The sequence below is a fragment of the Osmerus mordax genome, chromosome 2, assembly GCF_038355195.1.
Source record: "Osmerus mordax isolate fOsmMor3 chromosome 2, fOsmMor3.pri, whole genome shotgun sequence".
Taxonomy (NCBI): Eukaryota; Metazoa; Chordata; class Actinopteri; order Osmeriformes; family Osmeridae; genus Osmerus; species Osmerus mordax.
The window spans coordinates 20,461,900-20,477,651 of NC_090051.1; the positions used below are offsets into that span (position 1 = coordinate 20,461,900).

The 15,752-nt window shown below is 47.6% G+C and overlaps 3 protein-coding genes across 5 annotated transcripts; 1 reads left to right on the forward strand and 2 right to left on the reverse strand.

Moving 5' to 3' along the window:
• The first annotated feature begins 195 nt into the window (after nt 1-195).
• On the forward strand, nt 196-4,100 carry si:dkey-4e7.3 (uncharacterized protein LOC402865 homolog). 3 transcript variants are annotated; one of them, XM_067251585.1, is made up of 7 exons: nt 196-291; nt 684-790; nt 1,394-1,584; nt 2,100-2,279; nt 2,392-2,503; nt 2,806-2,942; nt 3,290-4,100. In XM_067251585.1, the coding sequence occupies exons 1-7, from the start codon at nt 212-214 to the stop codon at nt 3,635-3,637; spliced, it is 1,155 nt and encodes a 384-aa protein (XP_067107686.1). In that variant the 5' UTR covers nt 196-211; the 3' UTR covers nt 3,638-4,100. The 3 variants fall into 3 exon arrangements, with proteins under 3 accessions (XP_067107686.1, XP_067107696.1, XP_067107705.1); XM_067251595.1 differs by having other exon boundaries at nt 227-307; nt 3,290-4,099; XM_067251604.1 differs by lacking the exons at nt 196-291; nt 684-790 and adding an exon at nt 1,061-1,165 and having other exon boundaries at nt 3,290-4,099.
• A 35-nt stretch (nt 4,101-4,135) lies between these two features.
• Nucleotides 4,136-5,152, reverse strand: coa5 (cytochrome C oxidase assembly factor 5). The gene is made up of 3 exons (XM_067251614.1): nt 4,965-5,152; nt 4,717-4,800; nt 4,136-4,518 (listed from the first exon to the last, which is right to left on the reverse strand). Exons 1-3 carry the CDS (start codon nt 5,064-5,066, stop codon nt 4,477-4,479), a joined length of 228 nt encoding a protein of 75 aa, XP_067107715.1. The 5' UTR covers nt 5,067-5,152; the 3' UTR covers nt 4,136-4,476.
• Nucleotides 5,153-5,447: 295 nt separating this feature from the next.
• Nucleotides 5,448-15,254, reverse strand: mgat4a (alpha-1,3-mannosyl-glycoprotein 4-beta-N-acetylglucosaminyltransferase A). The gene is made up of 13 exons (XM_067260677.1): nt 15,125-15,254; nt 14,943-14,989; nt 14,634-14,747; nt 13,416-13,491; nt 12,613-12,727; nt 12,378-12,508; nt 12,055-12,162; nt 11,439-11,513; nt 10,986-11,104; nt 9,934-10,012; nt 9,248-9,308; nt 8,977-9,089; nt 5,448-8,669 (listed from the first exon to the last, which is right to left on the reverse strand). Exons 1-13 carry the CDS (start codon nt 15,251-15,253, stop codon nt 8,643-8,645), a joined length of 1,194 nt encoding a protein of 397 aa, XP_067116778.1. The 5' UTR covers nt 15,254; the 3' UTR covers nt 5,448-8,642.
• Nucleotides 15,255-15,752: the final 498 nt, after the last annotated feature.

Consider the following 15,752-nt stretch of genomic DNA (forward strand, 5'->3'; position numbering starts at 1 on the left):
GTACATGTTTATCTTGTGCTATTTATCTCTCCTCTACATCTGTCTGTCTGATTTTCTCTCTCACTGCCTGCGGTTGTGTGGCAGAAATGTACAGTAAAAAACAAGAAGCAATCCATGAGCCTTTAACGAGTAATGCCGAATCTGCCGATGACGCATTATGTGCTGCTTATTTTGTTGCTGCCAATAACGTCACCGGAGTAACACATTTTAAATGGCCGCGACCTTAAAAGTATGCACACGATGTATTGGAGATCATGCATCCAAGTATTTTTTTAAACTACCTACACGGAGGTGAGCAATAAATAAGGTCAGTCTAATGTAATTCCGTCCTGGAAGAGCGTAGGATCAACAGCTTTACTCAATTGTGCCCGTAGGTTCACAAACTGAATTAAATGAAAGTCAAGTTCATTTGTAGTTGTTCATGCATTCTCAATGAGTCGGATCACACGAACAGTTGTCGACCTACCACCATAACATTCCTAGCCTGACATTGACCTACATTTAGTAGTGGTGGTGTGCCACATTTGCGCCTTTTTGCTGTGGAATAAATACACACATCACATGCAGAACTACCACTCGTCCCGTGCAGCCGTCACGAACTGCAGATTCATTCCTTGTCTCTAGTGAAGTTATCTCCTAAAAACTCCTCCTTCTTTGTCCCTCGATCCCATGGGTGCTCCAAGGTTCGCCCTAGCATGTGACAGCCATTTATCCCGGACCCGGTTCACCAGCAGACAGACACACTATTCTCCACACTCCCACAGTCCGGTCTTGTTATTCTCAACCACAGGTAATCACTCGGAATATTTGTGAACAAGCATGTACATTGATTAAATGGATGTGTTTTCTGTAGCCTAAGGTGCTTTTGTTCTTAAATATCAAAGCAAGCAGCAGATTCTAGTGTTTGATACATATTTCTGTCAATATAGGCTGCTTTACATGAGAATAGAACCTTTTTAAACCTGATCTCATAAGGCAAAGAATGAATAGAGATGAATAATGTTGTTGATATTGGTGTTCTTTTGAACAGTGCTTTTATTTCATGGTAAAATTCCAGCTCTACAGTCTACAGTGGCTGTGAAGCTATTGCTTCACAGCCACATATTAAATACATAATCCATGTACAGAGAGGCTAAGGTCAAGTGATAAGACTGGTATGCAGTAGGTCAGTAAGCTCCTGTGTGAGACAAAAGTTCATATTGAAAGTAAACATTAACTGTAACTCTCACCCTTGTGTGCACATATCTCTGTTTCTCCCTCCCTCCCTGTGTGTATGCACATGCACTGCCTCTGTGTGTGTGTGTGTGTGTGTGTGTGTGTGTGTGTGTGTGTGTGTGTGTGTGTGTGTGTGTGTGTGTGTGTGTGTGTGTGTGTGTGTGTGTGTGACCCCCAGGGTCCAACATGTCTCAGAAGAAGCTCCTGGTGGATGTGGACAGTGGTGTGGATGACGCCCAGGCCATCATGCTGGCGCTGGCCCAGCCCCACGTCCAGCTGCTTGGCATCACCTGTGTCCACGGCAACACCAGCGTGGAGAATGTGTGTCGGAACACGCTGAGGGTTCTCCAGGCTTGCGACAGACTAGAGGCACCGAACATTCTATTCTATTCCATCGCATTCAAATGTGTTTCATTGTATTCCGTTTTATTCGGCTTCGTTGTATTTAGTTCTACAACACGTTTTAGATCTGTGTGCAGGTTTTTGTGTCTGACCAACACTAACACACACACTGAGGAGTTTAAAACACTGCTCAACCTTGACTTGGGCATGATGCCAGCTGTGAACATGCATCATGTGATGTGCAGAGAGACTGATAGATTGATGCCTCTCCCACTACAATACACTGTTGTTACCACATGCTAGGGGACTCGTGGAGTCAGACTGCACTGTCAACACAATCCGAGGTCTGAGGAGTCCATTAATGAGCACGTGTTTAGAGCTGCAGGCAGATGGCCTAGCAGGCTAGTCAGATATGTAGACAGACAGGCAAGCAGATAAACAGAGAGAGAGACATTGTCCTTGTTGTGAAGTTGTTACGGTAGCACTCTCACAGTACTTTAAGGATCCAGCCTGATCAAGTGTGTCCGTGTTCCGGATGTTAGATCCCGGTGTTCCGAGGAGCGGCCAGGTCCATCCTGGGGATCCACGTCCACGGGGGAGACTTCCACGGCAAGGACGGGCTGGGAGACGTCCCGGACCCCGACGCCCCGGGTCTGGAGATGGTCCAGAAGGAGGGGGCGGTGTCCGCCATGATACGCATCATCAACGAGAACCCTGGAGAGGTGAGCGGAAGGCCGAGAGAGATCTGAGAGAGAGGCGGAGACGTTAGGCTCAGATGGTGAATGTACACACGCTGTGTGTCCTCTTATCCTCCTCTGCCCATCTCTCCCTCAGATCTCTCTGGTTGCCACGGCGCCCCTCACTAACCTAGCCATGGCGGTGAGACTGGACCCTTCCATTCCCAGCAAGCTGAAAGGCCTCTACATCATGGGGGGCAACACCGACTGTGAGCTCACCTACACCCATCCCCTGGGAGACCTTATTGTGCAGTACTAGGATTCACCACTAGGTGGTGTGTATCTGGGTTGGTGTAGGTCTGGCTTAACGGGTCAGAAGTGGCTGTTTTGGCCTAGCTACGATCTGCATGTTGTTTTTGAGTTGAGAGGTTATTGTCTCCTGTAGCTTAAGCCATTACTAGACTCTCCACTGGGCTCCATGTTGGGTCTTTCAAACACACAGCACCTAGCAAACCCATTAGGATTAAGGATGAAAAATAGGAAATGACACGTTAAATCCGTTTACCCGCAGCCAGAGGAAACACAACGGTGTGCGGAGAGTTCAACTTTGCGGCCGACCCGGAAGCAGCTTACATCGTCCTCAATGACTTCCTGTGTCCAACCTACCTGTCTTGCTGGGAGTTCACCTGCTACAGCAAGCTGCCATGGGTGAGCCTGACGCCAAACAGCATGCTCAGTTTTACACGACCTAGAAGGGTTCTAATGCCCTGGGGAAAATAGCTACCCCAAAGCTGACCACAGTCTTTACACAAATATCGACAGGTTAGTTTTTTGCATGGACTACACTGAGATAGCAGTCTGTCGTTTGTCAGCTGGTAACACTTAATTTTGGGAACCCCATAACAGGTGGTCTAATTGGGATAAATCTAACCTTTTAAAGTCACTGCACATTAACAAGTGCACATACACACAAAATGATTTGCTGTATTCCGTGATAGACATGAGTAGGCTTGTTGGTTGCTAAATGTTATTCTCATTCCGGTCCTGTCTGGTAGGAGTTTTGTGACGCCTGGCTGGCCCAGGACACGAAGAAGGCCCGCTTCATGGCTCGGATCTTCCGCCATAGCATGGACCAGTCGCTCAGCGAGCGATCCCAGAAGGAGATGGTGGACGGCTTGGGCTTTGTGTCGTGTGACTCCTACGCGATGGCGGCGGCTGTAGACGATGCCTTCGTGACGGCGTGCGACCATGTGGTGGTGAGCGTGGAGCTGGCGGGGACTCACACGCGGGGGATGATGGTCCTGGACACTCTGGGTCTGCTGGAGAAGACCCACAAGGCCTTCATCATGAAGAAAGTGGACCTGGAGAAGTTCAAGAAGATGATGATGGATGCTCTGAAGTAAAGGCTGGGGGTACTTCACCTCCTTTCCCTCAACCCTGTACCCATTTCTCTCCCTTCTTTCTTCGCCCCCTCAAATATTAACTGGATAACTGGAGATAATCGTTGACTTTTGGGACCATGCTCATTCAGAATGATATTTTAGCTCTTTAAAAACCTTTTTAGAAAACTGTATTTTGGCAGCCTGTCTTCAGATTTGTATACAAAATTTGATGTAAAAAGAAAAGTTGAGCAAAGTGCAATTAGGGATAGTTTCATATATTTTATACAAAGATTTGTACTTTTTTGTACAAGACTTTCATAGATGTCAGGTTCTAAATCCTACTACCCTGCTAGAAAGCAGAATGTTCCTAAAGCGCTGGTCTTACTAGGCAAGCATGTGCATCACTGATGTTGAATGTACATGAACGGGACATGGCTATAATGCCCTATTTAATTAAACATTTTACTCAAATTGTGCTTGATATGTTTAGCTTTGTAAAAATGTAACAATACGTCCAAGTCTGTTTAATCACACATTTATTACATTTTAGAACAGATGGCTCATCCAACATCCCCATTAGAAATCCAGTGTTTTCTAGTTTCGGGACATACTCTGTGGCAGAAGTTAAGTAGGAGAATTAAAACCAACCCACTCATATAGGTTATACAACATCTGAGCCAGTCCACCACAATGCTGTTTGATGGCCACACACCACAGAGTCACTGCAATCAGTGTAGTATGTATTCACCCGCACACTGTGGATTAAGTTATCACAGATAACTTCTATTTACAAAATCCAGTCTTCCTCCTGCCACACAGAGACCACGCAAAGCCAGTCCATCAGTCAGCACCAGAAGAGATCAGTAGCCCTTTCGTCCCCTGAACCTGGACCTGTTATCTAGCTGTTAGGAGAGGGAGGCAATACAAAGTTACTTGTCTGAAGAACAAGGATGCTAGCAAACATATCGTGGTAAATCCCAAAGAAATGTGCTCCGGAATATAATGAGACTACGAAACACACCTTTACATAACTGCTTTGGTGTGGCACGATCATTAACTCGACTGGCAGGGGCTGTTAACTTATGTTATTGTGAACCTACCATCGACCTCTTGCACTCGAAGAATGAGGTTTGCAGCGCTTTGCAGGCACCTTCCTTCAAACATTCACTGGGCAACTTCCCCTCCTGCGGGTAGTTACGCCTGCGGTTAGCTTGAATGTAACGTTTGGCCATACATTTATATGGCCAAGTAGGTAGACAACTAGAAAATTGAATCCAGGCGTATGGCACATATAGTAACATTAGATTTTATAGCAGTCTTAAGCCTAAAGTTTAGGGAAGCGTCCTACCTTTACCACACAGTCGTGTCGAAGAAGACATGCTCTGAAATCTTCTCTAATGCCGGAGCAGGCTCGAGTGTCCTCCTCTTTGTCTTCGTAGTATTGAGGCATTATGTCGAATTCTCATGAAAGGCAGAATTCGACTTACTTACACATTAAAGAAGAAATGTCCAGAATGTCACGTAAATCTTATGCAAGACACCATCTTTGATTCGCTAGAAGCCCTGGGTAAACGAACTGCATTCTGGGTTGGTAGTTCCGTTTCACAACAAGCGGAACATCGCATATGCCACCAGGTGGTGCCCGAAGCATTGCGAAGTCTCATAGAAACAAGAGGATTTCTAAAATTCGGTCTTGTCTTGTGGATCAGGATTTTAATGTCTCACTAAGTGATGATAAATAAAAAATAATCTCTCTACGAGGGCCAACAGTGACTTCAGTGACTAATGAGTGAAAACAAATCAAAAGAAAGAGACAACATTTATGGGCATGGTTTGTATCAACAATCTTCATTTATTTCAAAGATGTCCATGTAAATTCATGTCAAAATCAGAGGCAGACATACATATGTATGTGATGAAGGCACATGAACTGATGGAGGTGCAGAAGGAGAGAACAGAAAACAGAGTGGAACAATGACAAGTCTGGTTTCCTCTTCTCACCAGTGCGCCATCACGAAGGACACACATGACTACATCCTTCAGCTCCCTTTTCCTGGTAACCAACAGTCTTAAAAAATAGTGTATGGAAGGCAGGATAGGTTTGTCTCCCTCCAGCCAAGCCAGATAATGTTTGGGGAAGCAGAAGTAGCTTTCTCTACTTGCCTCTGAGTAAGAAATTATTCAAATTTTGATGAGAATGATGATAAAGTTACTTTTAAGTTGAGTGTGGTTCAACCACTAATGTATTGGAAGACGTGTGCGTTCCTCACACGACAGTGGCTGGAGAATCCTTCCATCAAACAATAAATAAAGAAAATAAAACGTTTACAAAAACGCACACCTGGTGCTTAATGGCCGACTTCTAGTTTTCAAGTCCCTCATTTAAAATCAACGAGTGTGTCTTCCAACTCATAAAAGGTACCTCTCTCTCACACCCTCACTCAAACCTGTCACTCTCCACACAAGGACAGAATATCTGGTATGATTAATTTATAACAATCTCTCAATAGAAAACAGTGTGGATTAAAGGAGAGGCATCAATGAGGATGGATGATGGAGTAGACAATGCTAATGATTCTGTGTATTTACAATCAGAAGAGATATGCAGATGACAGGTACATCTCAACCTGCATACAGTCCTCTGCTATGAACATGGCACATCAGGCTGGTTTCACAGACACAGATTAAACCCAGATTAGAATCAGATTAAGATCAATCTGACTCAAGACAAAAAAAAAACAGAGTGTAAATTGAGGGCACTCGATCATCCTAGATTACGTTCAATCTGTGTCTATGAAACCAGACCAGTTAAAAGTAGGCTACAGCAGTCAAAAAATCATTTCAACCACAACTAGCCGTCTGATTGGATATGACATGATGATGTCACACGAAAATGGGAGAACTCAAAAATTGGAGATGGAGAAAGTAAAAGCACAGCCATAAAAAGAGATGGCAATACATAACTCAGTGCAAACCACCTCCACAAAAATTGCTTATATACACATATTCCTTTCCAGTTTCAAACAGGGCATCAATCTCACGTTTACACACAGCGCGCGTAGCAAACAGGGTGCAGCGTCTCAGAGTAACACAGAGGATTTCAGTCCCTAAATCCAATTCTAAATTAGAATTTAGAACGCTAGAACTTTGCCACCCGCTCCAGGAGGTTTATCAGGGGTGTGAGTTCAAAGGTCGGTACAGTACACTACAGACAGGACCTGACACTAAGGCACCTGGGTTCAGGGGGGAATCCTCCAGGGGGATTCCTCCAGGGGGAATCCTCCAGGGGGAATCCTCCAGGGGGATTCCTCCAGGGGGAATCCTCCAGGGGGAATCCTCCAGGGGGATTCCTCCAGGGGGAATCCTCCAGGGGGATTCCTCCAGGGGGAATCCTCCAGGGGGATTCCTCCAGATTGGGGATTCCCCCTGGAGGATTCCCCCTGGAGGAATCCTCCAGGGGGAATCCTCCAGGGGGAATCCTCCAGATTGGGGATGAGGAGCAGAGGGGCTTATTCTCAATCCAACTCTCTTCTAAGTCCTCCACATCCTTTCACTTCAAAGTTAACTTCAACGTGTTGGACAACATGGGGTTTGTTTCACCTGTTCTAACGCGGGCAAGACAACATGGATGCCAAGCAGCTCTGTTAAAAAACATCAATCAAAATTCAGAGAGAAAAAACAACAATTCACCAACAAACAGCTGTGGAATAAACTGTTTACAGACTACAAAATAAAATATTTTTTAACCCTTGTACAAATTAAAGATTTATTTCAAATAAATTAAGTCACCTTCATAGATCGTCATTGCTGTAATAATATAATGTATTCTGTCTATATATACAGTATATATATATTTATTTATATATATTTCCCCAGGTGAGCGATATCATGTCAAGGCCATGTCTGATTGGTTAACCATAAAAGGACACTGGAGGTCAAATGCCTGACTTCTTGTTAGAGACATGAAGTAGTGAGATAGATATGGTTTCCTTCACTGCAATAACTTAAGGGGATTTGGAGGGTGGAGTTTCCTTGGACTCCGTTCTGACAGCAGCCCCAGATAGTAAAAGGTAACGACTGAAGGATGGTATGCTGATCTGAGACCTGCGACTTAGACCAACTTCCTCCTGGGTAGAAGATCTCACCAATTAGTTTGGCAGAGACACAGCTGCCTCCATAAAATGCAGGGGGAGCAACCTGCTTATGTACTATTCAGTTTGTCACCATAGTAACAAACCCCTTTAAAAAAGAGAGAAAGAGAGACACTACAAACAGACACTATCTGAACAAATGACTGGTTTTCTGAGCAGAAGGAAAGTCAAATAAGGTCGAACACAAAGCAACTGGTTCGTTTTCAAGTTCAGGAGTATCTTCATCGGCGATGACCATTTCTCACCAGCAGAGGGCAGTGTCATGGCTCCAGCCATGCTGCAGTACCAAGCCTGTCCAGAGGAGGCGAAAGAGTGCTGTGGAGCTGGATCTGGACTGTGCACTGCAACACCAGGGTGTCTGGGTGACATCACCAGCTCAGATGATCCCTAGGTGTGGCTGCTCATCCATTACTAATGTCTGATGATCCATTAGGCATGTCTGATGATGTGTGTCTGTAACCAGCCTCCCAGGACCCGGCAGTCACCTCCAGAGACAGAGCGTTAGCGGTCCTGACAGCACACACCAGACCCTCTCCGAGTGATTAACAGTGTCTTCCACTGATCAGTAGTCTTCACATTCATAAAACAAAAAAAAGAGAGAGAGAGGGAGGGAGGGAGAGGGAGGACAAAAGAGAGAGAGGGAGATAGAGAGACAGTGAGAGGTAGCAGAGAGACAGAGTGATAGAGAGAAAAAGGGAGGCAGTGAAAGACAGAATTGCGAGGCAGCCCCACAAACAGCCTCTCGGCGCTCTGGTGGGGCTCTGGTGATGTCATGCAGGTTGCTAGGCGCCAGAGGCCCATGTGCACAGTCAGTCTGTGAGGGTCGCCAGCCCTCTGAGGGGGGTCTCGATTGATGTAGGCCCCCCCCCGCTCAGTTAGCCTGCTATTTTCTTTATATGGATCTGCAGGGAGAGAGCAAAGTAAACAGTTTGTTATTAGACCCAAACACAGACGAGCAGCATGACTCTGAGGATTGACTCAGAGAGCAGATGCAGCCTGCCACACCTGGGTTAGAATACCACTCAGGGAGCGCTTGATTGATCCCTGCAGGTGCGGCCTCAGAATTCAAATCACACGCACCTCCAATACTTTTTTTTACACATTTATAGATTGGCACCATGGTGCTTTGACTGTAACTGCACTTAGGATAGTAGGGCGCAGTGCCTCTGATTGGTTAGAGGGGCAAGCGGGTGGCGGTGATTGGCTGACCTCGCTGACGATGGCCCAGACGGCTGAGTTTTTCAGGACGGAGAGGCGCAGCGCCAGCACGGGGTTGAAGGAGGGGTCGACAACGCCCTCCGCCACGCCCTTCTGGAACTGACCTGCTCTCACACGCGCACACACACACACACATCAAACCATGCCCAAACAAAGGCAGAGACCCACACAAAGACACACAGAGAGGGAAAGCCACACTGTACCATTGTGATTCATAACACAGGTAAGGGTGATGGATAAAGAATGGCCCAGGTCCACTAACCGATTCTGTAAAAATTATCTTCAGTTTTCTTATATTTCACTTTGGTCTGCAGTCCATTGTCCTAAAAAACACGAACACACACAAACAGGATAAACAACAGATGAAAGGAGAGTTCTTAAATAAAACAGCTCTTGAAATACAACACAGACAGTGTTAATTGTGTTATTTGAGATAATACTGCAGGCTGGTTTTGAATCATGTCAGTTACGTGTGTGAATCTGGGTTACAGGTTTCTGGTGCTGTGTGTGTTCATGCCCATTACGACTCTCCTCTGGTGCAATATTACTGACTGGAGCTGGTTGACTGGGGAGTCAGGTGGCTGAGCGGTTAGGGAATCGGGCAATTGATCAGAAGGTTGCTGGTTCGATTCCCGGCTGTGAAAAATTACGTTGTGTCCTTGGGCAAGGCACTTCACCCTACTTGCCTCGGGGGGAATGTCCCTGTACTTACTGTAAGTCGCTCTGGATAAGAGTGTCTAGTAAATGACTAAAATGTAAATGCTTGTATTCATGATCTGATCCATAACCAATCAATAATGAGGGACACACAGTATGTCAATAACCCTAATCCTAAATTCCATTATACCACTAGGGCATCTCTACTGAGGTGTGTTGGGTGGTGCTATTTTCCATCCTGTGTGTGTGTGTCTGAGTGTGTGTGTGTGTGTGTGGGGGGGGGGTTCTCACCGAGAAAGGCAGGATCTCGACAGTGGTGTTCTCTATGCGGTCCCCCGGGTGCTCCTGGTTCCCGCTGCGGAACAGGAACCTGGCAATCACACAACGGGACGCTTAATGCATGTTCAGGTCCTGGGGCCCGCTCATGACGGTGCACAGGCACGCTTCCCACAACAGCAAGAACATACTGTACTGTTTTACTGTGACATTACACGAGCGCCAGGTCTACTGACCAGTGTTGGACACACACACGTATCCACATTCACCCTCACACACTTAACCAAAAATAAAGATTAAAAGTCTCCCAAATAGACTTCCACTTAAAATGCTAGTGAAATAGTGTCTACCGGCAGTTTGGGGAGAGATAACCCAGTCAGACTGGATAACATGGAGATGACCTCATGATCACCCCAGGATTCTCTCTCTCTCTCTCTCTCTCCCTCTCTCTCTCCCTCTCTCTCTCCCTCTCTCTCTCCCTCTCTCTCTCCCTCTCTCTCTCTCCGTCTCTCTCCCTCTCTCTCCCCCTCTCTCTCTCTCTGGTCTAGATAGAACGAGGGATCTTGTAGTCCTTCTCTTCTCCTCTTCAGACCAAACCTGATCCCTCTCCGCTACTCTCATTCTGATCAATCATCCATTTTTCCTACTGTCTTTTATGTGTATGTTTTTCTATCCCCCCCCCTCCTCCCCCTTCCTCTCTCTGGGCAGGAAGAGAGGTCTAGGAGTTCTTATTTTAGAACATTCTCATTAGCACACCCTGATCCTCAGAGAGTCATGCACACCAAGGCTGCTCCCACATCACAAGGGGAACTGTGTGTGCGTGCGTGCGAGTGAGTGGGCACACTAGCTTCCCACTCTCCCAGAGCCTGCATGCACAAAAACATACACTGCCTGCCACCTACCACCATCTCTCAGGGGACCTGTGTGTGTGTGTGTGGGAGAGAGAGAGAGAGAGAGAGTGACAGCTGGACTCCCACATTCACACCACTTACGCACAACAACACATGCATCCCAACACACACACACCCACATACACAGCCCAACAATAAGAGCCGGTCCCTCCATACCTGTCGATGCTGACAGGCCTGTCGAAGCGCAGCAGTATGTAGTCTCCCTCTGTGGGGTTGATGGCCCAGAAGAAATCCTCTCCCAGGTAGGTCTTCTCCAGGGTGTGGCCCTGGTACACCTGCAGGAGGACCAGCACAGACACACTGACCTGCTGCCCTCACACCTCACCACCATGCAGCACAGACACACTGACCTGCTGCCCTCACACCTCACCACCACCACTTACACCGCCTTTAACCTCTCAAGGATGGGTGCCTGAATGCAAATTTCCCCCCAAAATGACACTCCCTAATACCTTACACTGTCTTTAATAGTATCTTTAAGCCATGGCTGTATGATATTCCAGGGAGTGGTGGAAATGCGAGGGGGCTGGGTTGGTGTCGAGGGCACAGTTTGGCTGACAAATGTAATGTAATTATAATATATATTTAGGGGGATAAGAGGGGGGTTACCTTTAGTGAGGTGGAGACCTCGGCTGGGGGGTTCACATGGATCTTGTGGAGAAGGGGCTTCAGGAAGTCCTTATCCTGAACAGGAAGTAAGCATGACAGGATGTGGTCATGCTGCAGAGTCATACCAAGAAGTATACAGGAAGTGGAGGATCACACACATGCACACAGATTTCTGAGAATAGAGATCCCTGCTGGATAGTGGTGGGACGGAGGGCGTTTCTGTGCAGAGAGGCTGGGTGGTAGAGGAGGGTGAGAAGGGGGTGAGGTGGAGTGAGGTTCTACTCACAGTGATGGTGAGGTGGAGTGAGGTTCTACTCACAGTGAGGGTGAGGTGGAGTGAGGTTCTACTCACAGTGATGGTGAGGTGGAGTGAGGTTCTACTCACAGTGAGGGTGAGGTGGAGTGAGGTTCTACTCACAGTGAGGGTGAGGTGGAGTGAGGTTCTACTCACAGTGAGGGTGAGGTGGAGTGAGGTTCTACTCACAGTGAGGGTGAGGTGGAGTGAGGTTCTACTCACAGTGAGGGTGAGGTGGAGTGAGGTTCTACTCACAGTGAGGGTGAGGTGGAGTGAGGTTCTACTCACAGTGAGGGTGAGGTGGAGTGAGGTTCTACTCACAGTGAGCTTCTGGATCTTTCCAGCCAGGGACGAGTGGAGCCCCACATGCTGGAACAGAGAGGGCCGGAAGCGCACCCTCAAACCTGACTTCTGTCTCTCACAGTGTTTCTGTATGAAGAGGGGGGGGGGGTAGAGAGAGGGTAGAGAAAAGGGAGAAGGGGAGTGGAGAAAAAAGGGAGGGGGAAAGGTAGAGCGAGGTAGAAAGAGAGAGGGAGAGGTAAAGATAGAGATAATGATATTGAGATATAGGGGGTTGTTCAGGGTCAATCTTTGTGTCCAGCTACGTGGGGTCACCTGGACTGGACTGGGTTTGGGGTACGTACCGCGTCCTTCTCCGGGTTGCACACCTTCACCCACAGGATGTGATCCAGCAGCCAGTCTATGGGCTTCTCCTTGTAGAACATGAAGATGAACTCTACGATCAGGTTCAGATCTGGAGCCTGGAACATCTTACCTGAGGGGAGAGAGAGAGGGGGTGAGGTGTATAGCAGGTTGGAAGGACAGAAGGAAGGAAGGCTCAAGGTGTGCTTAGGAGCACACCGAAGCAGAGCCAGGTACCTATGAAGCCCAGCTGAGAGAACTCCAGGATCATCCAGTCTTCAGAGGACAGCTGCAGGGCAAAGTTCTTCATGGTGGCAAAGTAGTTTGGCTTGGCGACAATGTCATCCTCCAGCTGAGGGGAGGAGAGAGAGAGCAGGAGAGAGAGAGAGAGATAGGGAGGGAGAGAGAGAGAGCAGGAGAGAGACAGAGAGAGGGAGGGACGGATGAGAAACGATGCACCACAAGACCAAGGCTAGTTTCTAACCTTGACTAGAGACAGGTCTACTAATATCCACAGTGCAGTCAGTCTCACATGGTAGACTAGCTCACTAGACAGCCTAGAGCCTACTGAACTACAGTGGGTTTATATAAGACTGGGTACCTCTCCCTTCAGACAGACAGCGGAGAGAGGGACAGCAGACAGACGGATTAAAAACACAAACAAACATACAAGAAGAGGGACAGACAAATGAAGAAAGAAATATCAAGTGTAAAAAAATAAAATAAAAAGTAGAAATGCAGTGTCTGACTACCTGAGTCCAGGCTCCAGACATTCACTCAAGGAGAAAGGACAGAGATGAAAGTGTACAACCACACATTCGGTGTATTGGCCACTTAAGATGTAAAGAACATGCCTAAATTGGGTACGGCGTGTTCTAAAGTGCCAGAAAACCTGTGTTTCCCTGGTAACAAGCCTCTGCGTGTGTGTGTGTGTATTGGAGAGTGTGTCCTAAACTACCTACTCCTGCTGTGTGCTTTACAACAGGTTGCCATGGGAACATAGGTTTAGGGATGTCTGTGACTGTGTGTGTCAGACATACCTGTACATAGTAGACTCCTTTACTGACGGCGTACATCATGAGGAAGGAATAGTCTAGATTCTGCTTGGTCCGCCATCTGAACAGAAGAACACACCCTTCACCAGAAACCTTAACAAAGCCCTATCATCCCCCAATATCATCACCGTAACACTGAACACTCAGGATCTCACTTGTGCAAGCAGGCAGGGTCTCAATGCTCTGCAGAAAGAGAGAGAGAGAGAGACAGAGAGAGAAGGAGAGAGAGAGACAGAGAGAGAAGGAGAGAGAGAGAAATGGAGAAAGATGGAGAATGATGTAGAAAGATGGAGGGGGAAAGAGATGGAGAGGAAAAGACATGGAGAGAGAGAGAGAGAGAGAGAGAGAGAGAGAGAGAGAGAGAGAGAGAGAGAGAGAGAAGAGAGAGAGAGAGAGAGAGAGAGAGAGAGAAATGGATGGATGGAGAGAGATACAGCTAATGGGAGCAGGTGTGCGTGGTGCTGCCTGAGGGCAGGTGTGAGGATTGACTCTAGGGACACACACACACACACACACAGTCACTCAGCCAGGTGGTGGGTGGTACAGGACGTTCCTGCCGTGACGCTTCAACTGGAATATAATGAGGCCTGTTTATTATTTCATTCTGGGGTGAGTGAGCCTGTGCACACCCACACCATGTCAAAAACATAGAGGCTTACATTTACACACACACACACACACACGAGTCCAGTTTGTCACTGCATCTAAGCAGCAAAAACTGCACAGGGTTCCTCATGAATATTCATGAGCTTCCAAATCAAGTCAAATGTTCACAAATGCCTGTAATGTTCAACAAGCACGCGCCATTCAGAGTTCAAACACTGTTTACCCTCCCAACAGTCCTGTACCAGTTGAGCATGCAAACACACAGGCAAGCCCAGGTTCACAGCGCATTCTGAAACAGGTCCCTAGAAAGGAAGGCAGAGGAGAAGGAGAGAGAGAGAGACCAACAGATAGGAACAGAGAGAGGGATGAGGAGAGAGAGAGCAGAGTCACCGTTGTAGAGGGGGGGTGTCGAGCAGACGACCTTGAGCTCACTTTGAAGAGCGCCTGTGGAATACTAAGTAGTCTGCACCCTTTCCTGTTCCTCCTCCTCTCCATCCCTCACTGTGTGTGTGTGTGAGTGTGTGTGTGTGTGTGTGTGTGTGTGTGTGAGTGTGTGAGTGTGTGTGTTTGTGAGTGTGTGTGTGTGCGTGCTCTTACTTGACTCTTTCTCGGGAGTCTCCAAAGGTCTCTCTGAGGTTGCTGAGGTCTGGGTAGTAGCTGGCTGGAGGAGAGATCACCTCCAGGAGCCCAGAGCTGAACTCTGTAGAAAACCTGACACACACACACACAATTATAGCAACACAACTAATCCTCAATTTTAATCATTTAATATCAAAATATTCTGTCAACCATTCTTGTCTCTGTAATCCCCATCGGATGTCCCACCGACAAACAGTCACCAGATAGTCCCCAGAGAGACAGGAAGTAGTGTGCGTGCGTGAGGACAGGAAGTGGTCAGCTACTCACTCTTTGTCCAAGTCGGTCACCACACTGTGAACATAATCTGTGTCTGTCTGTGGAGACACACACGCACACACACACGCAGGCGTGCATGCACATCAGCTAGAGGTCACCTAAATGGGAAAAATCCCCAAAAAGTGTGTGTGTGTGTGAGTACTACAGTATCAGGCATTCACTATGGCCCTCACCTCCCCCACGAACACGATGATGACGCAGTCCAGCTTCTCGTCGGCGGAGAGCTTGTCGATGAGGGAGTGTAGCGTCTCCGCCAGGTACGACTTCACCTTCCTCCTCACCGTTGGGATCCCCATCACCATGGAGACTGGGGAGGAGGGGGAGGGAGGGTTGAGAACAGGATCCACTGGTCAATAACACGCGCACACACAGACACACGCGGCATGTGTCCTGGGAGCTGGGCAGGGCTGGGGTTAGTAATGCTCCTGCAGAGCACGTCTGACCTCTGACCCTGGTCGACCACGGAGGTCCCTGGAGCTAGGACAGCCCTGTCTCTGGATTAACTGGAGCGCAGCGAGACACACAGGAGACCATGACAACCTGGGCGGTACCACACACACACACGCACGTACTGAGTACACACTGGTGAGCTGAGTGCAGGTAGTCCCCCTGGTCTCACTCTGCCAAACAACCAGCCACACTTGTTTCCCCAACTGTGTGTGTGTGTGTGTGTAGGGGGGGTATGAAAACAAGAGAAAAGACAGGATGAAAGGGGAGATGGTGAGAGTACAGATAGTGCTGTCTAGAATCTATCCATCTGTTGTATTGTATTTTTCACAAAGGGAGAGAGACAAAGAGAGA

Excerpts from the sequence above, each read along its gene's own strand:
- si:dkey-4e7.3 (XM_067251585.1), top strand. The coding sequence starts at position 212 with ATGGCCGCGACCTTAAAAGTATGCACACGATGTATTGGAGATCATGCA. Across the intron at positions 1,585-2,099 it reads AGGCTTGCGACAGACTAGAG|ATCCCGGTGTTCCGAGGAGC; the intron begins GCACCGAACATT and ends TCCGGATGTTAG. Across the intron at positions 2,943-3,289 it reads GCTACAGCAAGCTGCCATGG|GAGTTTTGTGACGCCTGGCT; the intron begins GTGAGCCTGACG and ends CCTGTCTGGTAG.
- mgat4a (XM_067260677.1), bottom strand. The coding sequence starts at position 15,253 with ATGGTGATGGGGATCCCAACGGTGAGGAGGAAGGTGAAGTCGTACCTG. Across the intron at positions 14,748-14,942 it reads GTGACCGACTTGGACAAAGA|GTTTTCTACAGAGTTCAGCT; the intron begins GTGAGTAGCTGA and ends TGTGTGTGTCAG. Across the intron at positions 12,728-13,415 it reads AAGGAGTCTACTATGTACAG|CTGGAGGATGACATTGTCGC; the intron begins GTATGTCTGACA and ends TCCTCCCCTCAG.
- coa5 (XM_067251614.1), bottom strand. The coding sequence starts at position 5,066 with ATGCCTCAATACTACGAAGACAAAGAGGAGGACACTCGAGCCTGCTCC. Across the intron at positions 4,801-4,964 it reads GACACGACTGTGTGGTAAAG|GAGGGGAAGTTGCCCAGTGA; the intron begins GTAGGACGCTTC and ends AACTACCCGCAG. Across the intron at positions 4,519-4,716 it reads TCGAGTGCAAGAGGTCGATG|CTAGATAACAGGTCCAGGTT; the intron begins GTAGGTTCACAA and ends CTCTCCTAACAG.